This window comes from Aaosphaeria arxii, assembly GCF_010015735.1.
Source record: "Aaosphaeria arxii CBS 175.79 unplaced genomic scaffold BU24scaffold_7, whole genome shotgun sequence".
NCBI classification, from domain to species: Eukaryota; Fungi; Ascomycota; class Dothideomycetes; order Pleosporales; genus Aaosphaeria; species Aaosphaeria arxii.
The window spans coordinates 1,397,351-1,423,904 of NW_022983480.1; the positions used below are offsets into that span (position 1 = coordinate 1,397,351).

The 26,554-nt window shown below is 47.5% G+C and overlaps 13 protein-coding genes across 13 annotated transcripts; 6 read left to right on the forward strand and 7 right to left on the reverse strand.

The window, feature by feature from the left end:
- Nucleotides 1-1,004: 1,004 nt before the first annotated feature.
- On the forward strand, nt 1,005-2,028 carry BU24DRAFT_352199 (uncharacterized protein; the record flags this gene model as incomplete). The annotated part of the gene is made up of 3 exons (XM_033523720.1): nt 1,005-1,159; nt 1,219-1,307; nt 1,355-2,028. The coding sequence occupies 3 exons, from the start codon at nt 1,005-1,007 to the stop codon at nt 2,026-2,028; spliced, it is 918 nt and encodes a 305-aa protein (XP_033381244.1).
- Nucleotides 2,029-2,396: 368 nt separating this feature from the next.
- Nucleotides 2,397-4,100, reverse strand: BU24DRAFT_374770 (FAD-binding domain-containing protein). Its single transcript, XM_033524575.1, has 2 exons — nt 3,511-4,100; nt 2,397-3,444 (listed from the first exon to the last, which is right to left on the reverse strand). The coding sequence occupies exons 1-2, from the start codon at nt 3,967-3,969 to the stop codon at nt 2,440-2,442; spliced, it is 1,464 nt and encodes a 487-aa protein (XP_033381245.1). The 5' UTR covers nt 3,970-4,100; the 3' UTR covers nt 2,397-2,439.
- A 720-nt stretch (nt 4,101-4,820) lies between these two features.
- BU24DRAFT_351501 (4-hydroxyphenylpyruvate dioxygenase) lies at nt 4,821-6,046 on the forward strand (the record flags this gene model as incomplete). Its single annotated transcript, XM_033523697.1, has 2 exons — nt 4,821-5,127; nt 5,178-6,046. 2 exons carry the CDS (start codon nt 4,821-4,823, stop codon nt 6,044-6,046), a joined length of 1,176 nt encoding a protein of 391 aa, XP_033381246.1.
- A 444-nt stretch (nt 6,047-6,490) lies between these two features.
- On the reverse strand, nt 6,491-7,643 carry BU24DRAFT_484793 (class II aldolase/adducin domain protein; the record flags this gene model as incomplete). The annotated part of the gene is made up of 3 exons (XM_033533360.1): nt 6,491-7,017; nt 7,096-7,485; nt 7,622-7,643. The coding sequence occupies 3 exons, from the start codon at nt 7,641-7,643 to the stop codon at nt 6,491-6,493; spliced, it is 939 nt and encodes a 312-aa protein (XP_033381247.1).
- A 400-nt stretch (nt 7,644-8,043) lies between these two features.
- BU24DRAFT_484795 (MFS general substrate transporter) lies at nt 8,044-9,736 on the forward strand (the record flags this gene model as incomplete). Its single annotated transcript, XM_033533361.1, has 5 exons — nt 8,044-8,227; nt 8,275-8,406; nt 8,460-8,754; nt 8,810-9,414; nt 9,471-9,736. The coding sequence occupies 5 exons, from the start codon at nt 8,044-8,046 to the stop codon at nt 9,734-9,736; spliced, it is 1,482 nt and encodes a 493-aa protein (XP_033381248.1).
- Nucleotides 9,737-9,984: 248 nt separating this feature from the next.
- BU24DRAFT_396148 (glycoside hydrolase family 43 protein) lies at nt 9,985-11,289 on the reverse strand. Its single transcript, XM_033525288.1, has 2 exons — nt 10,861-11,289; nt 9,985-10,804 (listed from the first exon to the last, which is right to left on the reverse strand). Exons 1-2 carry the CDS (start codon nt 11,155-11,157, stop codon nt 10,055-10,057), a joined length of 1,047 nt encoding a protein of 348 aa, XP_033381249.1. The 5' UTR covers nt 11,158-11,289; the 3' UTR covers nt 9,985-10,054.
- Nucleotides 11,290-13,756: 2,467 nt separating this feature from the next.
- BU24DRAFT_453219 (uncharacterized protein) lies at nt 13,757-14,341 on the forward strand. The gene is made up of 2 exons (XM_033531246.1): nt 13,757-13,977; nt 14,023-14,341. Exons 1-2 carry the CDS (start codon nt 13,879-13,881, stop codon nt 14,332-14,334), a joined length of 411 nt encoding a protein of 136 aa, XP_033381250.1. The 5' UTR covers nt 13,757-13,878; the 3' UTR covers nt 14,335-14,341.
- A 202-nt stretch (nt 14,342-14,543) lies between these two features.
- On the reverse strand, nt 14,544-16,621 carry BU24DRAFT_484798 (amino acid transporter). Its single transcript, XM_033533362.1, has 6 exons — nt 16,338-16,621; nt 16,211-16,279; nt 15,866-16,155; nt 15,732-15,800; nt 15,335-15,680; nt 14,544-15,281 (listed from the first exon to the last, which is right to left on the reverse strand). The coding sequence occupies exons 1-6, from the start codon at nt 16,496-16,498 to the stop codon at nt 14,684-14,686; spliced, it is 1,533 nt and encodes a 510-aa protein (XP_033381251.1). The 5' UTR covers nt 16,499-16,621; the 3' UTR covers nt 14,544-14,683.
- A 281-nt stretch (nt 16,622-16,902) lies between these two features.
- BU24DRAFT_374780 (FAD dependent oxidoreductase) lies at nt 16,903-18,534 on the reverse strand. The gene is made up of 3 exons (XM_033524576.1): nt 18,406-18,534; nt 17,897-18,344; nt 16,903-17,843 (listed from the first exon to the last, which is right to left on the reverse strand). The coding sequence occupies exons 1-3, from the start codon at nt 18,510-18,512 to the stop codon at nt 16,989-16,991; spliced, it is 1,410 nt and encodes a 469-aa protein (XP_033381252.1). The 5' UTR covers nt 18,513-18,534; the 3' UTR covers nt 16,903-16,988.
- Nucleotides 18,535-18,697: 163 nt separating this feature from the next.
- BU24DRAFT_453221 (uncharacterized protein) lies at nt 18,698-20,068 on the reverse strand (the record flags this gene model as incomplete). The annotated part of the gene is made up of 2 exons (XM_033531247.1): nt 19,937-20,068; nt 18,698-19,881 (listed from the first exon to the last, which is right to left on the reverse strand). Exons 1-2 carry the CDS (start codon nt 19,998-20,000, stop codon nt 18,698-18,700), a joined length of 1,248 nt encoding a protein of 415 aa, XP_033381253.1. The 5' UTR covers nt 20,001-20,068.
- Nucleotides 20,069-20,228: 160 nt separating this feature from the next.
- On the forward strand, nt 20,229-22,342 carry BU24DRAFT_494831 (uncharacterized protein). The gene is made up of 2 exons (XM_033534085.1): nt 20,229-20,450; nt 20,502-22,342. The coding sequence occupies exons 1-2, from the start codon at nt 20,406-20,408 to the stop codon at nt 22,173-22,175; spliced, it is 1,719 nt and encodes a 572-aa protein (XP_033381254.1). The 5' UTR covers nt 20,229-20,405; the 3' UTR covers nt 22,176-22,342.
- A 42-nt stretch (nt 22,343-22,384) lies between these two features.
- BU24DRAFT_484810 (FAD dependent oxidoreductase) lies at nt 22,385-24,065 on the reverse strand (the record flags this gene model as incomplete). The annotated part of the gene is made up of 2 exons (XM_033533363.1): nt 23,241-24,065; nt 22,385-23,188 (listed from the first exon to the last, which is right to left on the reverse strand). Exons 1-2 carry the CDS (start codon nt 23,844-23,846, stop codon nt 22,385-22,387), a joined length of 1,410 nt encoding a protein of 469 aa, XP_033381255.1. The 5' UTR covers nt 23,847-24,065.
- A 129-nt stretch (nt 24,066-24,194) lies between these two features.
- Nucleotides 24,195-26,013, forward strand: BU24DRAFT_396156 (putative glutamate-1-semialdehyde 2,1-aminomutase). The gene is made up of 3 exons (XM_033525289.1): nt 24,195-24,382; nt 24,430-25,156; nt 25,203-26,013. The coding sequence occupies exons 1-3, from the start codon at nt 24,288-24,290 to the stop codon at nt 25,998-26,000; spliced, it is 1,620 nt and encodes a 539-aa protein (XP_033381256.1). The 5' UTR covers nt 24,195-24,287; the 3' UTR covers nt 26,001-26,013.
- The last annotated feature ends 541 nt before the right edge of the window (nt 26,014-26,554 follow it).

Sequence of the window (26,554 nt, forward strand, 5' to 3'; positions counted from 1 at the left end):
GAAGGTATACACTCAGGCTGTAGGGCCAGATTCTGGTAATTTCCTTTACACAAAGAAAAAGACCTATTAAAGCTAGTGTAAAGTTCTCGGTGCAGCTCATGAGTTTGGAAATTCACTTGGATAACATTACTTTACGGTGAGAAGACAAATCATCTGATTTGAAGTTGTGGAGCATTTTCCGATGCACCCGTGAGGGGAGAAAATAACAGCCAGAGATGAGACACCCATAGAGGGAATATGGACGTGCAAGCCAACACCAGTCAGGCCTTTCCCGAAAATACTAACCTGCATTTGTGCCGTTGGTTTCACTGTTGCTGCAGCCAGGTGCATATTGGTCAAAATCTCCGTTGCAAGTGTCGATGATGAAGGCACGGCTATGTCGGCAGTGTGAAGGAGTAACTGTGTAGTGGTGGAGGCGAAATAAACAAACCCGAGGTTGACGAAAGCTCCTCGAATTACCAGCAGACAATTTGTAATGAGTAAACGGGTTCGTAAACGCAAGTTTTTTGTGAGGTGAATAGGGAAGTTGATTCCGGTTTCCGGTTCCGATTCCGGTTCCGATCACGTTCGCTGTACTAGGTTCATCGGCCCACAGAGCCAACGAAGCCTAGAACACCGTCACCCGAGTTCAACATGACTATGTGCAAAATTCCATCCCATAGTTGACCCTAATGATCTTCTATAACATAGATACGCGTAATGTCGTGCAATCTTCCATTCTCTACGTGGTTAGCTCATGTTTCAAGGGAACCTGCTTGATGACTTCGTGTATTTGGGTTCATGGATGATTTGATTTCACGGTCGAGATTACAGTACTCCTTCTGCCGCCGTTCTTGAATCAGTCATGGTTGGGTCGAACTTCATGGTCTTTCCTATAAAAATGGCGACAGGTGCATCTTCAGAAATATCATCCAGCCTCAATTAACACTCTTCCGTGCCTTTGCTCGAAGTCACTCTTTTCACTACAATCATTCGTTTCTATACTTCAATTTTCTCTTCTTGCAATGCGGTACTTATTCGCTCTCCTGGCTGGGTGTAGTGTGTTTTCAACAGTCTCATCATGGACCGAAATTCATCACAAACCATTCCTTACCAAAAACATTGATGCAATCGTTCAACCCGGCCTCTATACTTCTCACATGCACACATTTTTTGGCAGGTAAGTCGGCTGAAAGTTCAAAGTCATAGAGCTTGCACTGATAACGTGGTGATAAACAGTGACGCCATTACCAACGTTTTACCAACCTCCTCTCAGCTTCAGCAGGGTTGTTACAGCGGGGAGAATGGCAATGATTTTTCCGTCTACTGTATGTCGATTGGCTCTCAATGCTCCTATTTATTGACATGGACCTAGGGATTCCAACGCTATACTATGTCGATGGCGAAACATTTACTGAAGTTCCAATTTTCCGATTCAGTACCTACTATGTCAACAGTAGGTCCGAAATTCCCATACCACTAGATTTCGCAATGATATCGGGGAACGCATCTGCTCAATCCCAAGATGAAGTAGATGCTCAACCAAGGAACAATCTCGAATGGTTCTGCGAAGGTTCGGACGATCGCGAGCCGGATATCGCCAAATTTCCCACCAAAACGTGCAACCAGAATCTCAAACTATCTCTTGTCTTTCCCAGCTGCGTCAATACCGATGACATTTCACAGTACGACTTTCCTGATCAGTCTGGAAAGTGCCCTGCGGGCATGAAAGCTATTCCTCAACTTCGATATGGTGTCTGGTACAACACCAAATCCGTGGCACCTGGAGGCTGGGATGGTGACGCGCCATTCCAGTTATCATGCGGCGCCGCTTCTGGCAATGGATATTGTGGCCACGGAGACTTCATTAATGGATGGTTCCAAGATTCTTTGGACAATATGATGATACGCGGTGGCGGTGGCTATAATGATGGACAGTTCATCTCCGGTGCGCATGCAAGTGCACTTGGAGAATCTACTTGCACTCCCACCGACGCTGACCCCGACAAAGGTACTAGCGATTACCTTGAGAGCTTGGAAATGATGTAGATTACCAAGAACGACACTTCAGGTGGGCTAAAAAGTTCGGGATAAGCAGTCAGCTGTTACAACCACAAGAGGGGAACGTCGGGCATTTCATTCACACTATTGTATTATCTATTGACAAATTATACCAATCATTCCGATGAGAGCATATGGGGTTCTTCGTGTTTATTGATTTGCGATCTCACCGAAATCTTCCCAATGACTCAACCAGTGTCTACTTCCGTCGAGTGTCTATTTAGGGCCTTTGTCCCGGTTCGATTAGATACTATTATGCATCTATCTACTGTTCAAGTGTTTATCCATATACAAGTTGTAGAAAAGATCTTAAATCTAAGGAATTCATGATCTAATATTCAGTTACGCCTGTACTTGATGAACCCACCACAGCTCGCAGTGACAAGCATATAGCACTACCTACAACTTTGCCTTCATTTTGTTTGCCTCCCCTGAAGTGAAAATCTTATCAGGGTTTAGTATACTATGCTCGTCCAAGCTTGCCTTTATTCGTCGCATTGCATTGACACCACTGATGCCCACCTCCTCGATCAATGCATCCCGCAGTTTCAAACCCACCCCATGCTCGCCAGTCACAGTGCCCTCAAGGCGCAAAGCCAACCTTGCTACCTCCCTCAAAGTCTTCTCCGCCTTCTCTTTGTCTTCTATAGGAACTATAACGCTTGAATGGACGTTCCCATCTCCAACATGGCCCACATTCGCACAAAACCACTTCTTTGAAGTTGATGTATTGGAATCTTTGATGAGCTTCTGTGTGCCTTTAACAAGTGCTGCCAAATTCGATATGGGCACAGCGCAATCAGTATGCAGGAAAACATCAGTCGGCTCCTGCTTCATGGCCACAAGTGCGTGACCAATGCATTTCCGTGCACCCCAAATTGCATCGATTCGCTCTGATGTATTCGTAACTTCAAGCCTGATGGCCTTTGTGGCCGAACATATCTGCTTCACCGATTTGATTTGATCATTCACTGCTTGCAAGCTAGCCCCCGCAAATTTCATGAACAATGTCGGCTTCTCTTCCAGGTGTAGTTGTGCAAGCTTTGACCGATTAATAGCGTGGATCTGGGGACCGTCCGCCAGCTCCAGCATCTCGAGTTTGTGGCCGTATTTCTGGAATGCAATGACAGCATCAACACCTTGTTGAAAGCTGTCGAAAATCGCCATACCAACATGTAGATTCTTGGGCAAAGTAGTGAGACGCAGGACAACTTCAGTGACTAGGCCCAGCGTGCCCTCGGATCCTATCATAAGATGCGTCAAATCGTATCCTGCGGCCGATTTCCGAGGGCGGTGATGCGTTTTGATAATGCTTCCGTCGGCAAGAACAACAACGAGGCTTATGACCCACTCCTTCATCGTTCCATAGCGGTAGGCGTTGGTTCCAGAACACGACATGGCAATCTTGAGGACGTGTTAGCGTCATAACAGTTTGATGAAACATTAGTCATAATACTGGGAATCACCAACCATTCCTCCAATACTGGCTCCTGGAGCGGGGTCAACCGGGAAAAACAATCCCTTTTCCCTCAATTGCGCATTCAGCTCTACCCAGCCAAGACCTGGCTGCACAACAACATCCATATCATCTTCATGGAGTGCAATGATATCCTTCATCTTTTCGAAGCTTATACACACACCGCCTCGAGTTGCGGTCAAAGCACCACCAAAGCTTGTGCCTCCCGAAAATGATGTAACGGAAATGCGCCGGGCATTGCATTCCTTGAGAAGGATGGCTGTTTTCTCGGTAGATTCTGGTGTAAACACTACGAGTGGTATTTCCTCGGGTGCGGCAAGAGAGTGTTTTGTTATAGATTTGGCGGTGCGCTCGTGTATATTCGTCGTGTAAGCAACATCATGCACCTTTGCGATGTCGATGAGCGATTGGATGTTGTCGTGAGAATGCTGATAAGCCGTTGCAGGAGACATACTGAGGTCAATCCATGATATTTCGGTATGCGGCTTGTGACATTCCCATGTACATATGGGGTAGCTATTTCAAATCCCGGTATTTAGAGTGAGTGGACCGAGGCACAATTCATAGAATAGCTCGACATGAGCCGTGAAAATGAGATTGACAGAATAGCGGAAGAATGCTGACATTGGCAAACGAAGGAGACCCCAGTCCATCCTCATCTTGGCGTCAGTGGTTCCGTCACCGAGCATGACAAAGGACAAACGGAACGACGCACAATTGAATTCCGATAATCCGGTCATTCTTCGCACTAATTCCGCACCTCATCTTCTTTAGGATCAATTAGGTATATCGAACCAAACTCTAGACTTCTACGGCATCACAGTTGACCAATACTAGCATTCTGACTCGCAAACAGGTCCGCTGCTAGGAACGCTCCCGCGTTCAATCGCTGTGCGCGCGTATGAAGCCTTCATATCTGCTACAGCCAATAGTACATCGCTTCGCAGCTGGAAGTTACTATGCATACTTCGTCGCCATAATTCAATGCGCACCACGAATACGCTATGACAGGCAGAGTTGTCTACTCATTGTGAAGAAAGCGGTTACTAGCGGTAAATTGCTTACGGCAACTGGCGGACGCGCATCTAGGTTCGCATATGGAAAATCTGTAAGAAAGGAGTCGGGCAAACAAAAGGATGTTAAAAAGTCGAAACAGTGGACCAGAATTTAATGAGTATATTTACCATTGAGATTGGACTTACTGTCATTCAATTCAGGAGTTTTTTTAACAAAATATCCACTTTCATTGAAAATTCTCAAAACCATTGCAATGCCGTCACACACAATTCCGGAAACCTCAGGCATGGATGTTTCTGCTCAGGATGTCTTCTCGTATCAGGGATATCATCATATTGAGTGGTGGGTTGGAAATGCTAAGCAGGCCGCTGCCTTTTACATCACGCACATGGGCTTTGAGCGCCTGGCATATCGTGGATTAGAAACAGGTTCTCGGAATATTGCTTCCAATGTTGTTCGTAACGGCAGCGTTGTGTTCGTCTTCACGTCGGCTTTGCGAGGAGCAGAAGACAATAGCCGTGTCAATGAGGAGGACCTGCAGGCGCTTGGCAAAATACACAAGCATCAAGAGTTGCATGGGGATGCTGTCAAAGGTAGGCAAATACCTATATTCAGACCGACCAGATAGCTGACTACCATGTAGATGTTGCTTTCGAGGTCGAAAATATTGACGCATTGTACTCTGTCGCGATCGCTGCCGGAGGACGATCGGTCGCCCCTCCCTGCGATATCTCCGATGAGTCTGGAACTGTCCGACTTGCAGTCATTCAAAGCTATGGTGACACTACACATACATTGATTCAGAGAGGCTCATACAAAGGTGTTTTCCTTCCTGGATATCGCACAGAGGACAGCTTTGCCGACCCAATCGCCAGCTTGTTACCGGAAATACAACTCTCTCACATTGACCATTGTGTTGGTAATCAAGACTGGGACGAGATGGAGAATGTATGTGATTATTATGAAAGAATCCTTGGGTTTCACCGCTTTTGGAGCGTTGATGATAAAGACATTTGCACTGAATATTCTGCACTAAAGTCAATTGTCATGAGTTCACCCAATCATGTGGTCAAAATGCCGATCAACGAGCCTGCCCAGGGGAAGAAACAGAGTCAAATTGAAGAGTATGTCGGCTTCTACGGTGGTCCAGGTGTTCAGCATATAGCTCTTCGTTCCTACGATATCGTCCGCGATATCAAGAGCCTAAAGGCACGCGGTGTCGAGTTTATCCAAGTACCTGAGGCGTACTACACAGCCATAGAGGTCCGGCTTAAGAGCTCAGGCATCAAATTAAAAGAAGACTTCGAGGTTCTGAAAGGTTTGAATATTCTGATTGATTTTTACGAGGGGGGTTATCTTCTACAATTGTTTACAAAGCATTTGATGGATCGGCCCACTGTTTTTATTGAAATCATTCAACGAAATAATTTCGAAGGTTTTGGTGCCGGAAACTTCAAGAGCTTATTCGAAGCTATCGAGCGAGAGCAGGAGTTGAGGGGAAATTTGATCTAAGAGAGGGGTCGCCTTGATCTGGGATGTCAACAAGAAAGATACACTTACCCATTGTTTTTACTGTACTTTCATTCTATTTCATGTTTTGAGATTTATATTGTATATGTAGTCGCTCGACCGAATAGCAATATGTCGAACTCCTCATGGGCCCAGAGGCCTTGCATCCCTCACCTACAGTTTAGGGAAGAAGAACTATGACCAATGCAAATCTACAAGTTGAATTTCCCATCTCTACAATAAACCATCCTAAAGTACAGACTACATTGATGGGCATATGGTGATATTCTGAACTCCTGATGAAGCAGAGTAAGAAAACTCAAGCAAGTCGAACAATTTTTAGACCAAACGTAAATACTGTTCAAATGAAATACTTCAACTAGGACATCCTAACTTATTTCGACACATTTGTGAAATGAATAATAAGTAGCTCTTAGTATCACAATTTCACGATGAAGCTACAACTCCCCTCCCAAGCAGCGTCCGCTCGTTAAACTCGCGTTCTGCTACCTGAAACAGAGGTAGAGCCTGAAAGTATCCGTTCCCAGTCGTGCCGACTGCCTCCCATGTCGCTTGAGCTTCTCCATGTCCAATCGATACCAGTGGCACTCCCCGCCCACCGGCCGCTGCATCAGCAATGAGCTGTATCTGGCAACAACGTTCGAAAAGCACAAACCAAGCAACCGTTGCTTCAATGGTTGGCCCAGCTGTTAGAATGCCATGATTCCCTAAAAGTGCAGCCTTTTTATTGCCGAGACATCGCGCGATGGCTTTTCCTTCGTCCGTATTCAGAACAAGCCCTGCAAAGTTAGAATACAGAACGTGATCGTTGTAAAAGACGCAAAAGTCTTGCGTGAGCATATCCAATGTTCGACCCGTGGCACTCATGGCACGACCGTATAAACTGTGTGAATGGGCTGCACAAAGAACATCGGGACGCGCTTTGTGAATTTCTGCGTGAATCGCATATGCAGCTGCTTGATGATCAATTACTCATTTCTTACATTTTGGGAAGCGACAGCCCAGCAGTAGATAGTTCGTAGAGTACGCACCATAATTCAATCGCTTGTTGCTTCCGCCCTCTACAACCACACCGTTGTGGTCGACTCGGATCAAATCTTCATCGAGTATAAGACCGAAGTGAGTCCCAAAGGGGTTGACCCAGAAACTGTCTGGTTCTACAGGATCCCTCACTGTAATATGGCCTGCTACTCCCTCACCTAGCCCGAATTGAGCGAATACTCGAAAGGCAATCGCGAGGCGATGTTTTAGATAACGACGCTCTTCGTGAACGGTGGAGAACTTAGGCGGGTTTTCGGCTTCTTCGTCGACATAGGCAAGCGATGGGCTACCTGACGCGTATGGCGGTGTGGTTGTTTCAGGAGTAGACGAAGCCAACAAGATGGTTGAAGAGTCGAAGGAAACGACAGGCTCCGCAGAGGCTGTCAATGTAGTTGTTGCCATATGGGCGAATTGTGACTATTACTTGATGGAGTGTAAACAGAGTTAAGAATCACAATCTTAAGAATAGCATTCAATTTTGGGAACTCATATGTTGGTCAAGCTGTCACAAATTACCTATGTATAGGGGTGCTGGCATCAAGTACACCTCGAAAGGCGGAATAAGGCGCGGTACAACACTATGCCAGTTAACTCATGGTCGTTACATGAACAATGGAAAACTTGAACCGTGTTACTGCAATCCGGAACGTGAGTCCTTCGATGCGTTCCGATCACGTGAGCGGAATGAGGCTTGCCGGTATCCATGTAGGCCATACTGTAGCTAGAATCTTGTTTAGGATTACTAGTAAAGACTGAAATAAGGATTATAGAGACATATCTATTATGGTATTACCTTCATCGTCTTATCTAAATAAGGAGTTAGTCTGTATTTTGTAGTAACACAAACTGCGTCTTGTTCGCTTTTCAATTTCACACACCCGATCAAGCTCTGCCTACTTTAGAGCTATACTGATCACCTTCGAATAAAATCGTTCAGCATGACAACCAAGACATCTACAGAATTCGTCGAACAGGTTGACATCACCTTGCAACCAGTTGCTGTTGAGGCAGCCAATGGCGCTAGTCGAAGAGAGAACAAATTGCGCACCAAAATCGACTTATTTGTTGTCCCTACAGTAGCATTACTCTATCTCATGTGTTTCATCGACCGGGCAAACATAGGTGAGCTTAAGCATGGTTCCTCATCGAACCAATCTAATATGTGATAGGCAATGCCCGACTCGCTGGATTTGAAAAAGACCTTAAACTTGAAGGATACGATTACAACATCGTCTTGTCGATCTTCTACATTTCATACATTCTTTTTGAAATCCCTGCAACAATCTGTTGTAAACTCATAGGTATATTATTGTTGCCACACGATGTTCAGAGAAATATTGATTGATTTGGTCAGGCCCTGGTTGGTTTTTACCCGCAACAACTCTCGGGTTTGGCATCGTTTCAATCGCCACTGCTTTTGTACGCACGCGCGCACAAGCATGTGCAGTTCGTTTTCTATTAGGCGTATTTGAAGCTGGATTGATGCCAGGTATTGCGTATTACCTCTCTAGATGGTATCGTCGCAGTGAACTTGCCTTTCGCCTTGGGCTCTACATGACAATGGCTCCCCTTTCCGGCGCCTTTGGGGGCCTGTTAGCTTCTGGAATCCTCAAATTGTCACATTTCGGGGGGTTGCACCGCTGGGAAATGTAGGTTACCACCTGGACTGACCATGTACTACTGTGTCACTAACAGATACACAAGGATATTTGCTGTTGAGGGCATCATCACTGTTGGTATCGCGATCATTGCCTTCGGAACCCTGACTGATAGGCCTGATACCGCGCGATGGCTGTCCGAAGCAGAGAAAGAACTTGCTGTGGATCGCGTCAAATCCGAGCGTCTCGCTCAAGCCGTCTTGCTGGATAAAATTGATGGCACGAAGCTTAGGCGTGGGTTCACAAATCCAATAACCATCGCTACTTCATGCATCTTCATGCTCAACAACATCACTGTCCTGTCCATCTCCTTCTTCCTCCCAAGTATCATCAAAACCATCTATCCGGGCCGCTCGACTGTACAGATGCAACTTCTTACCGTACCCCCATACATTGTCGGAGCTTTTTTCGTACTATTGATCCCGACGCTAAGCTGGAAGTTCGATCATCGACAATTGTTCCTTGCTGTCACTGGGCCTACAGCTATTGCAGGGTTCGTCATCCTGCTAGCCACGATAAACGCCAACGTGCGGTACGGGGCAATCTTTCTTACTGCCAGTACTGCATTCACTTTAGGTGCAATGTGCAATGCACAAGTTAGCGCGAACGTTTTGAGCGACTCAGCTCGGAGCATTGCTATCGGCACGAACGGTATGTTGTCTATTTCCTCCCCACACAATTTCACAATTTGCTGACATTAGTGTAAGTCATGTTTGGAAACCTCGGTGGACTCATCGCAACATGGACGTATTTGCCTACGGATGTGCCGATGTATCGCATTGGTAATAGTTTGAATCTTACTTGTGCGGTTCTCTGGACTACGGTTGCTATTCTTGCATACTTCTGGATGAAGTCTGACAACAGGAAGCGGGAGGTGGTGCATGCAGAAGCGCACGAGAACCTGGAACATTTATCAAGGGAGGAGATTCAGGATCTTGAATGGAAGCACCCAGACTGGCGTTGGAAGATTTGAATCTACTTCGCTCCGAATTATGAACAAAACTTGACGAATCGTTGTGGGTGCGAGAAACGCTTTCTTTAAAAGCTACAGGTCGTATTCAAATATGCAGCTCATCTGCCCAAAATATCAACATGTAGCCAATTAACCATCCCTCAGTCAACGAAAGATCAATCAACGGTAATCAACGATAAAAATCAATGCGACATTTACCATGACTGCCCTGCCTATGTTCACAATTCTAGCAATCAAACAACAGTGCAATAAGATCAAATAGATGGCGACATTACGGCTAATCACGCTTGAATTACAATAGATCATCAAATAAACTATTTACTCGAAGAATTTAAAGCTGTACCCCTTGTCATCGGCCGCATGTTCTCCTCCACGATGATAGTTAGTGCCAGCCCACCAGACAAAGCTGCCCGTGAACCACTTCCTGTTCGCCCACTTGTACTCCGTACCCTTTGGAACACCATGGAAGACGAAGGGAATTCTGTTTGTGCCCTTGGGACTCGACGAGATCTCGCCGTTAGGCATGACCCAGGTGTTATGACCCGGACCATCGATCTGTACAGTCGGCGTCCAGCCGCTCATCATGCGCTCCGCATACGAGCCAAACAGACACCCATTAGACTTGAACCAGTCCCACAGTTGAAGCGGGTTGCCACCCTTCTTGAGCCTCAGATCGGCAATGCAGTACTTAGTGCCCCAGCTGCCGTTCGCGGAATACGCGATGTGGAGCCTGCCCTCAGGATCGAGGATGGGCTCGGGACCTTCGTTGATCCTGGACCCATCGGCTTGCTCCCAGCTGGGCTCGGCGGGTTGCGAAATCAGATACCGGGCGCCTGTGGGCTGGGTAGGGCTGGTCATCTTGCAGATGTAGAGATTTTGTTGGGAGTTGGTGGAGTCTTTCCATCCAGACCAGACGAAGTAGTGCTGACCTTCGTACTTGAAGTGAGCGCCATCAATGGCCCATTGGTCGTCCGGCAAGTTGAGCTTTTTCTCCTGGCTGTACAATCCGAAAGGCTCGCTGGCCTCGATGACATACATACGATGAGCAGCAGACTGGCCCATGGTGAACTTGAAAGTGTCAGTTTCTATTTATAATAGCGGATGATGTAAGGTGCAAAACTTACATAGATGTATGTCCGTCCACCATCGCGGCTAATTTGAGGCGCCCATACTGCGCCCACCTTATTCGAGTCCGTCCAAACTTGCTTCCTATCGACACCGTCCTCACCAAGGCCAATGAGGGACGAGGCGCGGCGCACGAAGATGCCGGTTCCCGCTGCCTCTGCAGAGTAGTACATATCACCAACCTTCATAATTGTTGGGTCTGCACCAGGACGAATCTTTGTCGCTGCTGATGAGAAGCTGACCAGAAGGCCAAGCACCGTCACCAGCGTTGACAGCAAGTGGATCCTTGCCATCATTGTCGCAGTACGTCTGTAGACTGTTCCGAAAACAATAAACGAACGAAACGGAACGAAACGAATGTAGATATGCTCGATGAGCCAGAAACGATAATGATCGTGGGGGACGATAATATATACGCCCGATTTAATGTAGTGGAACGATGTTATTTGAGGGGGCTGATCGCCTGTTTCTTATGGAGACTTAGGCGCCCTGACGGGGTTTCGGCTGGCCAGAGCAGGGTACCTGCCTCTTCCAACGGGGCGCCCCGCCAAAACAGGGGCCGCGCCGTATAGGCATATGGGGGCCTTAACCTAGTCGCTGGTGTTTGTAACCACAAGCAGCGCTGGTGAACTTGTACGAGTGCATTTCTCCGAGAGACCTCAGGATATTCTCGTATTCAGGGCCTCGGGAAGGAGCATAGTCGCAGTGCTAGCAGACGATATCAGATTCGTAACGTAGTACTGCAGCGTAGGGTGTTCGAAAACACGATCAACTGTGAACAACAACCACAACGTAGGATTTTCAAGATTCCCTTCATCACAAAGGCTTAGAGTTTGGAACACTGATGTTGTCCATCTTGTTAAATTCAACGGCGATAATCTCATGCCGAGCCACAATTCAGCAATGCATCCTGATGTACGATGGCGAAAAGAAAAGTTTTAATGATAGGTCTCAACACTGAGAATTCGTCCCCAATAGCGAGAATTCATTTTGCATTTTCCATTGAACTAATATAACATCTAACTGAACTAGGAATGCAAAGAGCTGCATGGGAGATCGAAGAACGGGTCATTGCGCCGAAATTCCCATCCGTAGTAACCATGTTAAGACCAAGAACAATAACCTAGAAAATGGACAAACCTAGACAAATGGGCCGACTTCAATTGCGGGTCACGGCTACGGCTACGGCTCACATGGTTCTATTTTAGGATCCAGCCAACTCAGGTGCCATGATGCGATACCAGGGTCAGTGTTGCAGTGCGCACAACCTTCACTGTTCCATTGTACCCTCTGCTGTGTGTTTCAATCTCGTCGCAATAAAACGGAACATATCATCGAGGTACTTCATGATTGCTTAAAATTACTCCCCTGAAATTAATCTCCTCGTAATGATGGACCTCGAGCAAAGTTTTTCTGAAAAGCCTACTATACGAGCATCACAGTGCTTATACATATACGGAGACGTCAAGGAGATTAGACTATAGACTTTTTAAAAGAAACGTGGGATCTCGTGGTCCCTTGCATGGTTCGCGTGCAATTTCGCGAGATGGTACCTGTTAATCATTACCGTGTTAACTGTTTGCTACGAATGGCTTACCATTGGCTGACCAATGGCTGACCATTGGCTGAAAGTTAGAATATCGAAATGGCAGCAGGCTAACCTGATTGGGGTTTACATTTCTTAATTAAGTAGACTACAAGAACAATAGCATCACTTGGTGTTGGTAACAACTCTTCACATAAGTAGTGTGATGTAGCTGGATGGACGAAGCTATTCAAGGATCACGTGTATAGGAAAAGGCACTAAGCAGGGTATAGATAGATCGATGCATTATCTACCTACCTCTAGAGGCCTATCGACAGAAGCAAATATCTATTTATCAACCCTATCCACCGATCGCGGACCGTGCCTGTGATGCTTCCTACTATAAAGGCGTCTATACGCGGATTGAATATCTACCTACAATATTGATCAATCACCTGCAATCGTGATGATTGACTACCTACAATAGTGATCAAATCAATTAAATATCCACTAGGAATATCAATCAACGTGAGCCATCAACCACCTATCGTAGTGATCTATCAATCATCTTCAGCAGCGATCCACTGTTTATGTGCAATATCCATCAACTACATGATCAATCAGCCACTTCTGATAGCGATCAATATCTGCCTGCAGGACTGATACAGTCGATCGGATTTCTACCTACAATAGCGATCGAAATTGACCTAATATCCGCCTGCAACGGTAATCACCTAATAGCTATTATAATTAATCCTACTAGCGTGATTGCTTATGTAGCTGCCTACGTGATTGCGTACGATCGTAATTTCTAAGAGGGAGAAGAAGAGAAGAGGAGAATAGGGGCAATATATAGCTACCCGAACTCATCACGGAGCAGAATATGTATAAAAGCGTAAGCAGAAGGAGGAGTGTAAGGCAGGTGCACTGCTAAAAAGGGCTAATTTTGCAGGGCAATAGTAAGGGCTACAGAGGGAAATACAAAAATTAGAAGAGTACAAAAGAATACAGCGATTTCTAGAGTAGTCCTAGTAGAAAAGGCGCTCCGTGCAGAGTAGTCGTTAGGGGTTTGGTTGTTGTCTGTTGCTCTCTCCATAGAACCTCTTACATAAATCATTCTTAAAGTTCATCTTTATTTACTACTTAATTCATCCTGTTACTACTCTTAGTTTATTATACTTGATAGTCCCTCGCAAGCACATCTTACACTATCTAGGATTTCTAAGAATCGAATTTTATCTTCCTTCACTGCTACCTAAATTATTACTGAGTGTACTTATTCAATTATAGCGTAGGGCACGTGACTTCTGATCCGCAGGAATATAAAATCGTGGCCTGCCCTCCTTCTACTGCCAGCGCTTCGTTACTTAACATCCACAAATTTTGCGCTTTAGCCCTTCCGATGATAACTCAGGTCATACGGGGCAAATTCTCTAAACTTCTGTTACTTGAACTTTCGAAATCAACCGGTCGTATCCGAACTGAGTAGAAAATGCAACCGATAGCCCATAACTCGCCCAATCAAGATCAACGCCAGGTTTTTGGTAATGGCACTGCCGACTCACGATCAGGAAGTGATCAAGATTCCTCAGTATGCTACCTTGGCAGATGTTTAATCTTAGCTGACCCTGCTTAGTATCCAACCCTGGATTTAACAGCTGCTGAACCATCACTGGAGCAAACGATCAGGTTCTCGATTTTGTTGGAAATGAAGAAGGTGCAAATGGATGCTGGTCAGTGGGAGCAAGAGGCAATCATGTGGCAGCAGGAAGCTGTCAAGTGGAAAATGGAGGCCGCCCGGTTGGAGCAAGAAGTCACCGAGTTAGAACACATCACGAAGTTGAACCATAAAGTCGACAACATGATCCGGAAGGTCGACAGGTTGAACCAGGCGGTCAACAAATTAAGCCGGGATATCGATATGACGCAACAAACCGCCATGGGATGAAGGCAACGCGAAGTACGCAAGAACCGCGTACTTTTATAGTTCTATGACTTTGTACATGGGTAGTTAATTAAATGATGAGGCTGCATAGGACATAAAAGCGCTATGAGATTTGGCTTAATACAGAACCAAACCAAATGGAACAAGATCAGAGAACTTAATTAGTGATTTATTCATATTTCCCTGTCTCCCATTCTGACATCAAGCGGACATCCAGGATAACGGTTGCAGAGCCGAGACGGTGCGGGGAGAGATGTAAAGAGCTGGGAGACCAAGGTTTCAAAACCGACATTGCGCCCTCATAACAAGCGATGATCTCGTAACGGGCCCATGCCGACATGGCTCACTGCCTTCAAGTACGAACCCGCTCGGCATCAAAGCTGTAGATATGACACCCGATGAAGTAGTAATAACCCAGTGAGATAAGGATCACCGCAACTGTAAGTACCCAATTATAGTTGAACGAAGAAGCGTCGAATGCGGCTCTGGGCGGGAAGGCTTCCATAACGATCAGGTATATCTGTGACGCAATGGTGAAGGCATGGACTAGCACGCTCCACCTACCAAGATTGAACTGACCAGGGCGCCATCTATCGCCGGCGCCAAGTCTGAGTGCGACTGGAATTGCCCATGTAATGACAGCTGCCAGCACTGCAAGCGAGTAAACGACTTCGCTGCCGGAAGGCGACAAAGAGAACAGGAGAAGGATGGCGGCGCCGATGATCTCGAAGCCAACAGCGTAGTGAGGAATACTGGTTCGTTCATTGACGTGCGAAAGGTATTTCTCAAACGGGAGCCCGCCGTCTCGCGCAAAAGCTGCGATCTGCGATGCGTAGGTGAGAAGCATGGCACTTCCACCTACCAGTCCAAATGGTGTGAATGCTAGGATGAAGATGGATGTAATGCGGGCGCCCCAGTGCTCGACGAGTAATTGCATGAGTGGAAATCCGCTGCGCACTTGTTCAGTCATGATGCCAAACATGGCGGTGGGCATTTGACTTACGTTTGATCCATAGCAATAATGTCCATGTCCGGAATGCAGTAGGCACACATGACGCACAGCAGCACACCAATGAGTGCTGTGAGTATATAGGACCTGATGATGGCCCTCGGTACTGACGTCTCACTGTCCGCCGTTTCTTCTGCTACAAATGCTGGAACGACCCACCCGGAATTAACCCATGCAGCGCAGAACCACGTCATGGGAATTGAAACTGCCGGCATCCAGTCCGAATAATTGGTAATCGTACCGAACACTATTTCAGATGATGTGAATGCACGTCCTTGTGCAGCGTGCGTAGCAGGGAGACCAATAGTAAATACGAGCAGTTGGACAAGATAAGAGATTGCTAAAAGAAGTAAATTAGGTATTGCTTTATAGTACGGGTTTGACGCCATACCAACAATGATGTATACCACATTGATTGACTCCAGTCTTAAAAACATCAGCGAGGACCAAAGCACAAGGACTAGCACAATGTATCAGCATTAAAAGTCCTAGGCCACGCACCAAGAATGCATTGTAGCGACATACCTGACATGGCAATGAGCATGATTTGTGCATTCGAAGGTTCCCAGGATACGCCTGTTAACGTAATTCCATACACGAAAGTTGATGCCGCAGCATAAGAGAAGCTTGCCAGTGTTGTGACGATTGATGACATGGCAAGCCAACCGGTGACGAAAGCGAAGCCACGAGACAATCGTGGAGGAGCCAGTGCAGCCGCCCACCAATAAAAAGCGCCATTGACAGGCATTGACGAGCTCAATTCAGCGACTGCAAGAGTTTGAGGCAGATAAAGAATGCTCGGGATAATCCAGCCCCTAGAGAAATTAGTCATTCGTATCAGCCTTCGAAAGGCATTATTAGTGTGCTCACCAGGTCAAACCAAAGTAGCCTCCATATGTAATTTGATAAAACGCTGTGACCATGATGGCTGGTAGTGGTCTACGAAAAGAGTTATATGGGCGCAATTTCGCAGCACCATCTGGCAACGGACACTTACGATGTCAACGAAATGACTAAACAAACGTTTCCGAGCGTACGAAGAACGCGTCGATACGATTGTGTATAGCCAAATGGTAATACCACTCCAGTCTCCAATGCTGTTGTGTCCGACACTGTCGTGTCTCGTGTAGACAGCTTTTTGATATCGTTCGTGTTCATGATGGGCCACGAAAGGAAATGAAGATGGCAGTAGGCAAAAGGGGATGCGGGTGAAGGAAAAAGCGATTGTAGTAGGTCCTAAGTGTGCTTATAGTGGGCCATATGCCTACGTCTTCAAGGGCGTCTATCACGATGTCTTATCAAGCACGGCCATGAACCTTATCTTTGTATCGTACCTAGGTACATATCTCCGCATGTTTAACATCAAAAAGGCGGGGGTGCTCTACCCCAATCCTTAGCGCCCGATAGGATCGAACACGATGCATGAAATGACCGCCGGACATTTGTTGATCTGCGCCCTTTACGTGTGCTACACTTTGCAGCGCTTTGACCACAGACGCATTGCAGGTGTGGAGTTCTTCTTATGAACATAGTACAAAGTAGACAAGGAATTGATCCTGGTTGCTGCGATAGATCTATCTATGGACTAAACTCGGCGTGACTGATTCCGAAACGACATTGAAGAGAACATCCAATAAAGTTCAAGGTTTCAAACAGCGCTTTCAGCTGTCATAGCCTTCCACTCTGCGATTTGGGCTGATATCGTTTCTGGCGTTGTCCAGCGCTTATCCAAATCGAAGTAGAAGGAGGGAATTCTCTTATCCACCTCCTCACCACGAATCAATTGGCAAAGCGCCTTGGAGCAGAGAAATGCGCGGGCCATACCAGAGCCGCCATACCCGGCGGATATGAACTGACCAGATCTGCCAGGGACTCTTCCTACGAAAGGAAAATCGTCTATGGTGAAGCCCATGATCCCAGACCAAACTTGCGTGTCCCCTGGGCAAGTCTCGTTCTCCTCCGACTTCCAGTCTTTGAATGTTTCGAACGGAAAATTTCTTAGCGACTCTGCAATTGAGTTGTTGAGCGTACTATCATCGCTATCACCGACGCCGACAAAGGTATCGCCACTACCCACGAGGTCTCGGCCTCCATATATGAGTGGTCGTGCATGATGATGTTTCTGGATCAAGTAATCATAATCATCGCCCCAATGAATCCCATACGTATTCTGAAGGGGAGATTCGAAATAGGCCTTTGGAGGAAGTGCTGCTGCTGCGTGTCCCTTGCAGGGGACTAGCTTGTCTGTGAGTTCAGGTAGGATGGAAGATGCGTAACCATTCGTAGCATGAATGATAGACCCTGCCTGCAAGCTGCCTCTCGGTGTTTGAATAGTCCAGAAGGGTTCATATACAGCTTTATCGATGCTCTTGACAGGCGTTGACGTGTACAACTTGACACCTAGTCCAATTGCTTTCCGTAGTACGGCGGTCGCAAGTTTGTAAGGCCAAACACTCGCAGCGGGATAGGAGACAGCGGCCAAACACTGTGGTATCCGCACAGCCTAGTTCCATGTCAGTAACTTCGTGTTTTATAATTGTAGCAGGAGTGGCGCACTTCTGCCGTCTCAGGCTCTTGATGAAATTGCATGTCACTAGTATCGGCACCGACACGACGTAGGTTCTCCCAAGCCGTTTTGAGCTTCTCAAGTGCCTGCTGATTCATCGCAACATCCATAGCTTGGAGTAGGACCAGCTCAACCTCCTCAGCTAACTGCTCTTGTTCAATGAAGGCCACAGTTTCTTCATAGTTTGCCTTCTCTAAAGCCACTTGTGCAGCAGCAACTTGAGCCCCATGGCGTTCTTTCCAATCGTTGAAAAAGGCGATTCTTCCTGGTTTGATATGACCTCCGTTTCTGCCTGTTGCTCCGCTGGCAGCGTGCCGCGCCTCCAGAACGACGATACTAGTCGCAGTGGGCAAGGTTCGAGCTAAGTCATACGCGACCAGAGAACCAGTCAATCCAGACCCGATTATGACGTAATCCGCAGATTTCGGTAGTTCTCCTCTGAGCATGAAAGTGGATTAGGAAATTGTTTTGTAGTATAGCTGTACATGAATTTACTTACTCGGTTAGTGCTTCTAGATTACTGTCGAGCTGTTGATGCCAATATGAGCGAGTTGACGGCTCTGTTGGGATTGAAGCTCTCCAATGTTGTGCGACATTTTGAGCCATTATTGGTAGAAGAAGCGAAGAGATAGTAGGCTGATATTACATTGAATTGAGTGGTGGCCCACTGATATATATATATAGTGAACCAGACCCGCAATCAGCGTGTGGCCGCCGGACATTTTGGGCACGTGCTGCGAAGCAGTCGTGATTCCAGAGAAAGTCAGGGTTACATCACACGATATTTGATCTTACAAGCATAAAATTATCGTATTGGTTTCTGTAGCTATGGATTCTAAACTGAGGCGTCCAGTAAGACCCGTGCTAAGCATCAGTGTGTGCTTTTCCCACAAATTTCGCAAGAGCTGCTCCAGCGGTGTCAAGTGCAACATATAGAATGAATCCGCCATGTCATGGATTAAGCTAACAACCTCATGTTGTAGAAATTTGTTCGACTCACTACCACACTCGCTGCCTGCAACGGCTAGCGGCCAGGCCATGGCATTTCCAATTGGGTTGGCGTTGTCTTTGAAGTCATGAAGGAGATGACGGATACCGGTGACGATTTCTTCCACCAATGACGCACCTGTCGTCTCCGAAAGATGGTCAAGGGGATCAAGGAGATTCGCGTGGAAACCGTAGACGCGAGCATGAAACAGCATGGCTGCACGGTGAAGGGTTCGTCGAGCGATGCGTAGAGCGGATCGCTGATGGCTCAGCATACTTTCAGGAAGCGATTGTGGCTGCCAGGCCTCGAGCAGCATCCATAACCTTTCGCGCTCTGTGGTAAGCACAGCACTCGAATGACCAAGTGTTCCACGGCAGGACTCGGACAAGCTTGCGCATTGGTCTAGTTTTGAGATGATAGAGAGCAAGCTCGCGGGGACGCCCGTATTGATCTCGTGAATCTGAAAAGGCACCGCGAATGCATCATGCTGCTCGTCTAAATGCCATCGCGACCACGCGCAAGTGGGCACGACCGTACGTCCTATGGCAAATGCAGCAATGTCCATATGTGCGGCCAGCATAATCAAGGCCAAGCCAAGAGGAGTCTCTTTCAAAACATCAACGTTGGAACTATTGATCAGATGAACAAGATGCGATGCATGATACTCCCAATCGCTATTAGTGCTAGACATAGACAGGAGGAGAAGGACAAGAGCACTTAGGGCACACGCCAATCGTACTTCCCTAAAGTCTCTAGGGTTCTGACGATGGTCTCCCAAGAGAGACTGCATGTCGCGTAGTACTCTATGATAAGGTTCCAGAAGCGCAACTGCGTCGCCGGTAGAGCGGTAATCGTCGACCTGGGATGCAATTGCGAAGAGGGCATCGAGCAAGGCCGGCCGATCATGGAACAGGCTCAGCGATTCGGTCAACATTGGATGGCCATAACCCTTGATGGCTACAAGACTCGTACGACACACGCGCATAACTGGCGAAACACGATTAGTACTTTCGGCGCTCTTGGTTGTGGAAAGTAGATTCACATTGACGAAATTGCTGGTTCTGACGTGGCTCGAGCTGCAGCCGCCTGGGGCATGCGTGCGCCATGACGGACTGTCGAAGGACTGTCGACTGCACTGTTCGTTGTATGAAGCAGCGCGTAGAGAAGAGCCGTTTTGGAGAGAGAGGGGGTGTGTATGTGAGGAGGGGGTCAGAGAAAGAGACCGTAGGGCCACATTAAATAAATCCCCGACGGAGGACAAAACCCGTGTGACGTCTTGTATTTTCCGGTCCTTCCTCGGCAGTGTCAACCTCAACCATAAAATAAATGCCCGGCGCAAGGCCTATTTTACCATTCAAATGCGAAATCTCCTGAATGACTTTTCAAATTGCCCGTTGCTACGGCCGGACATTAAAAACTACCAGGCGGGAAAAGAAAAGTTCCAGGCGGGGAAAGAAAAATTCCAGCAGGGCCTTTTCTAGTCACACCGATAGCTCGCGATATCTCGCGAGATGCCAGGTGCCCAACAACGAGCGTGCGACCGATGCGCAGAGCTGGTGCGTCCCTGCAACATTCCACAGGTCGATCCCCTTCTCATAGTTCTCTAGAAAGTCCAATGCTCCGAGGACGCCCCATGCGCACGCTGTCGTCGTCTGTCCCTTCAATGTACTCGCAATCGCCCCGTGCGAGCGAGGGGACGACCACGCAAGCACGTCTCTCCAGCCCACGCTGGTCATCAACTCAGTCCAGTGTGCAACAGTCCGACGGCCACCAGCTCCGAGGTCGATGGTCACTTGGATGTTCAGGACGCGCCGTGCTCGTCAACTCTGAGCACTGTTGACGACGCCTTGGCTGTGTCCCCACGAGATGTCTTTGCTCTGGTTTACCGCATCGGCATACTGAGCGCATTCAGACAGAATGAGTACGAGTCTTTGATTGCAAGCGTCGATGGTAGTTTTCTTGCCAATGATGCGATGCACGCTACGCTCCTTGTCTGCGCTGCCCTTTTGTGTCAATCAGTCGAAGATGACCAAACATACCCAGAACAGAGTCGTGCTCGGGCCCTTGCGGACATTGCTGCCCTCCTCGCAGAGAGCCGTCCAGTTCATCGTACCGATGTATACTGCCTGTATCTCCTTGCTAATCTTTGTTACTTGCACGAACAGAGCACTGCGATGGCCCTTCGCTGGACTACACTCGCAAATTGCTTCTTCTCTATCAATGTCTCGTGTCCCATGACGCAACCTCTCATCTCAAATGAGGTTGATAGAAGGCTTGCGAGCCTCCTAAGCATCGATAACAATGTCCAAATGCTTCTGTACAATCGATCATGTTCAGAGTCCTTCACTCGGCATGGAACAGAACTATTTCAGCCGCAGCTGTCAGATCATGACTGGCATAATACCATTCCGGGCACCGCGGAAGGCGTCATTTTTCCACATACCTTAGAAGGGTTCTTCGAGTTGTTTCTGCCCCTTCAAAACTCTTTCAAGGGGGCTCTGTCCTACCCGACTTACGACAGTTCCTCTTACAAAGCTATCGTAGACGAACTGGAACAGTACTTTATACAGTTTCCCAACCGTATCGCTGATTTTCAAAACGTATCCTTACTTTGGCAATTCGAAGCCATGATTTGGTTCCACGGAATACATATACTTCTCAATGCACGGGCGGATTTTCTTGAGTTATTGCTGGATTCCGCTTTCACGGGCAGTCCGACATACACCAACGCTGCAGACCACGCTCTCCTCATGGGCGATATTCTGAAAGCTCTCCTAGCATCCCTGGCTTTTGTGCCTCAGCAACTGAATCATGCCACAATATTTTTCATTGCACTTTCTTCAGCAATGCACGCGTCGCTACTCTCAGCCGTTCTTCTCGAAGGATTGTCCACTCCTGAAGTTCTTCTCCAGAGTGCTATAGCGCATTACGATATATTAGAAGCAATCCTTCGGCATAGTCGGTCTTGTGACCATCCCTTGATAATAATTGTATCCAAGATTCTGGCCCTCAATATCAGTCGAGCAGGCGGGTCCTCTACAGACTATGAGTCGGACCTTGGTGGATTTCTGCAAGGTTGGAAGTATTACAGATGGATTGCAGGGGGCCACGGATTGAACAAGATTGACGAAGGACTAGCGGATGAACTTTTAAGCAGCACCATGCAAAGGTTTCGTTACGATCTTACTGTGTCAAGATTGTCACCATCCCTAATCTCGCTGTTTGACCCAGACCAACGAATTTGCCGCCCTGGTACTTTTGACTTGAGCATTTTATATTGAGGATTGATATATATTCTTCACTCTCTGGTTCGGTCACAAATATATAAGCACATTACTTCAAGCCGCGGGAGAATTCCCACAGCATCGTTGACGTCTGGTGCTGGTACACCGAGGATGATGTAACTACCACATTTAGTTGATAACGACGCCTTCGTGCCTGAGCCATGATGATAGCTTATTTTATAGCTTTACATATCCTCGTTTACTTTCTAAATGTTTCTACGGAAAGCCTCCGGAAACCAATCCGGTGTCTGGTAAGATTTACCGAGCAAGTACGCAATCATTGCCTCAGTGGCTACTGTAGCGCTGGCAAAACACCTCCCCATACCCTCCCCATTGTGTCCTACGCTGGCAAATTCACCAAGACTATCTTTTGACGGTCGCCCGACAATGCTAGCCCCAGTCATTGTGAATCCTTGAATCCCAGTCCAGTCGTACGGTACGTCCCTGGATATGTCGAGATTCTGGAACCATTCAGGAAACATTCTTTCGAGGAAACCCAGCATCTTAGCACGGACTTCGTGATCTGCCGGAAGAGTGATCCGATCATCATAATCGTTCAATAGTTCAGCAGTCGCGAAGCCGTACAAGAATGGTCCATTGCCTGGCCTTTGCTGGAGATAGTGCCAGAAGTCGCCGTATCCAAAACCCTGCTGTAATTGCTTTCTGCATCCAGTTACGTTTGGATTTATACCGAGCATGTGGCCCTTCGCCCCGAATACCCCATCAGCGCCCTGAAGGTCAACGTTAAGGTGGCCCGCATACGCATTTGTGGCATGGAAAATGGCCTTGGACTGGATGACGCCTCTCGTTGTGTGTGCTTTGTATAGACTGTTGTTCGAATCTGGGCGTGATACAGATTCGACTGCGGTGTAAGGGTGAATCGTCAGACTCGGCATCCGACGCAATGCCGTCTGGAGAAGAACATCCACAAACTTTCGAGGGAAGATGGTTCCCGACTTCTCCAGAATTGCAGCACCAAAATTAGTCCGAGAGGCATCCAAGTCAAGTTTCTGCGGTCCTTCAGCCACATGGCACGAGTGGTCGGCAGACAAGGAGACTTACCGTCGCCGCTTCTTCAGGACCGATAATGTAGCCTTCAGACTTGTACCCTTTCGAGGTCGCGTAATCGATGTCTTTCTGAAAGGCGTCCCTCTCATTCTCTGTTTCGAAGACCACAACAGTCCCATTGAGCCGCAAGCTGACCTTCTCTGTCGCATCCAGCTTTTCGATGCACTCAATCATCATGTCACGGTTCCTGATCGCAAACTTCTTCAATCGCATTGCATCCTCGTCTCCGAATGCCTGTACCGTCTCATCAAAATGGCACACTTCAGGCCTGCAAATGTGGCCTCCATTTCTGCCCGTGGCGCCCGTGCAGATACCGCGTGCTTCCAACAACGCCACGCGTATATCAGGCTGCTGTTCAGAGAGCTGGAATGCTACCACGGCACCTGTAATGCCTGACCCTATGATTACGACGTCCGTCTCTTCTGGGAGAGCTCTATCACGCCAGATCTGATCCAATTCGATGGTATGGTTGCGAATCCAGTAGCTGCGCGACGTAGAGGGATCTTCTGGGAATTCATCTGGCCGGGGAACACGCCCCGCAAAATCCTCCGCGCCATTGTACTGCGCTTTAAAGGTGTCAGACTCCATCCAGTCAGACATGATGGGTACAGAAGAGCAGCTAGTGACGTAAAAGAAATACGAAGCGTGGGTCGGGATAACTGAAGCTGGGTACGGATTGATGCCAGAAGTTGTTCTACATCCATTGATTGTTATACATCTGTTGATCAGCGTAGTCTCTCGTCCAGAAAAGTCCGGAATTCCGGAATCTGGTCGAGATCGAATTTATCAGAGCGAAATTCAAAATAGTCCGTGGGCACGGACCGGTATCCTCCTAAGCCAGGGTGCCACGTTATGATCGTCGTTGCACCCCTCAATCACTAGTCTGCGAGGCTTAAAAGCACCGCCGGCAGATTTCCCTTTCACCCGGTCATGGCACAGTACAAGATGATTATACTTATCGCGTCCTCGCTAGATTCCCTGAGATGAGTCTGCATTCGCGATTTCTAATTCATTTGAGACTTCTCGAGGTTCAGCATAATCATGGCTCCAAAGATTCAGGTTGTTCAGGGCGCGGCACAAGTTCCTTGCAGAATAGAAGAAGGACCAGGGGCATATACCGATATTGTGGGCTCAGCGTACGCAGGTTCATAATTTGATGGCCAACCGACTGATTTGAGTACAGGGAAACTGCCGAAAAGCCGATCGTTGCTGGTGTCTGGACTCTTGCCGACATCGAAGAGGAAACACCGGCCTGGGAAACGGAATGGGACGAAGTAAAGTATATCGTCGAAGGAGAAGCCGTATTCAAGGACGAATCTACTGGGGAAGAGTTTCTTGCTAAGACTGGGGATTTTGTCTGGTTCCCCACGGGAGCAAAGACCGCTCTTGTGCGGTCATCCAATCTGAAGACCCTCTATACTGAGCAACGTCACGCGAATTGGGCTGAAGATAGGAATGAGGCCATTGCTGAGACGGATACGAGATTGAAAGAGCTCATTCAGTCATTCATTGAATCCAACCCTGGATCCGCCAAGGCAGCCAAAGATGCTGCCTCCGTACTGCCAGGTGGCAATACGAGAACTGTCCTTCACCAGACGCCTTTCCCCCTCGTTCTTCGATCTGGGAGCGGAGTATCAGTGACGTCTATGGATGGTGATACGTACATCGATTTCGTGTCAGAGTATTCTGCTTGCATGTTTGGACATTCGCACCCAAGAATCCATGAGGCCGTCCACGAAGCGCTGTCTATTGGCATGAACTTAGGTAGTGTGATAGGCAAAGAGGCTGAATTTGGAAGTCTTATTCAGAAGCGATTCCCTAGCATGGAGCTTATGCGATTCGCCAATTCGGGAACCGAGGCCAATACACTCGCATTGACGGGTGCTTTAGCATTCACGGGACGAAAAGAGGTAATTATGCAGGCCAACGATCCGATCAAGTTCTAACGATTGGAAGGTACTTGTTTTCAAACATGGATATCACGGCAGTACCATAAGTTTCCCGCTCGGAGCAGATTCACCAACAAATCTGCCCTATCAATTCGTGGTTGGAACTTTCAACGACATCGAAGCAACGAGACCCCTCCTCCGTGCTGAGATCGGAGCGATTCTGGTTGAGCCCCTCCAATCTTCAGGAGGTATGGTGTTAGGAAACCCGGAGTTTTTGCAATTCTTGCGCGACGCTGCCGACGTGCTTGGCGCCGTGTTGATTTTCGACGAAGTGGTCACATCGAGGCTTGACTATCACGGGCTTCAGGGCTACTTCGGGATCAAACCGGATATGACGACCCTTGGAAAATATATTGGAGGTGGCTTCTCGTTCGGATGCTTCGGTGGGAAGCGCGAAATCATGCAACAGTTTGATCCTACGACGAAGGACTTCCTTGCCCATTCTGGCACGTTCAATAACAATGTGTTCACTATGGTTGCCGGTATAGCAGGGTTGAAACTCACGACAGCCGACGAGATTCACCGGATCAATAATTTGGGCAACAAGCTTCGAAAGAAGATCAATGAAATGGTGTTGGAAAAGGGAACGCTAGAGATAAAGGCCATTGGCTTTGGTAGTGCGATCGGCTTCCATTTTGTCTCTGAAAGAGGAGAGATAGTACGAGACATCTTTTACTTCGAATTGCTCAAACGAGGCATTCTTATTGGCCGAAGAGGTTTTGCTATGCTGAACTTGACGCATACGGAGGCGCACATTGATCGTCTTGTTGAAGCATTCTCAGATATCGTCAGCACCTTTACGTAGATATTGATCGAAGGCTATTCACGCTCTCATATGTCTTCAAAGGTTTCATATTCTGTACATATAGGCTTGTGCATCCATACGTATATACTATGTAATTGCACCAATAGCTAGCGAGAATCCGTAGTGGCTTAACGGCTTGCATTCTTCTGCAATTGGTGTCTATGACGGACATTGCCGAAATGAGTTGATGCAGACCTTCCCGAAACAAATCAGAGAAGTCCATGAACGGTAGCCGTATCGCTTCTCGAATACTGATGTGCATCTCTTTGCTACCATCCACGCGGCCTAAATGATTTCCATACCGAAATGGTACTCCGCGTTTACAGTATCTCGAATGGGTATAGAGACTTCCAAATCCCAAGCAATCAAATGGCAGCTTCAAATCTCTGGCCTATCAGAAGTTTTCACTGCATAAGTGATTTGAGTGCGGCATTTGTTGCGCGAGTCAAATATGGCCGTCGGGGCTTTTCGAAAACCCTACGCTTTTCGGCTAGGCAGGATCTTCGACTAAGGCAGGTGGCTTCACACCTAATAATCATCATTCAAGGTGAGGC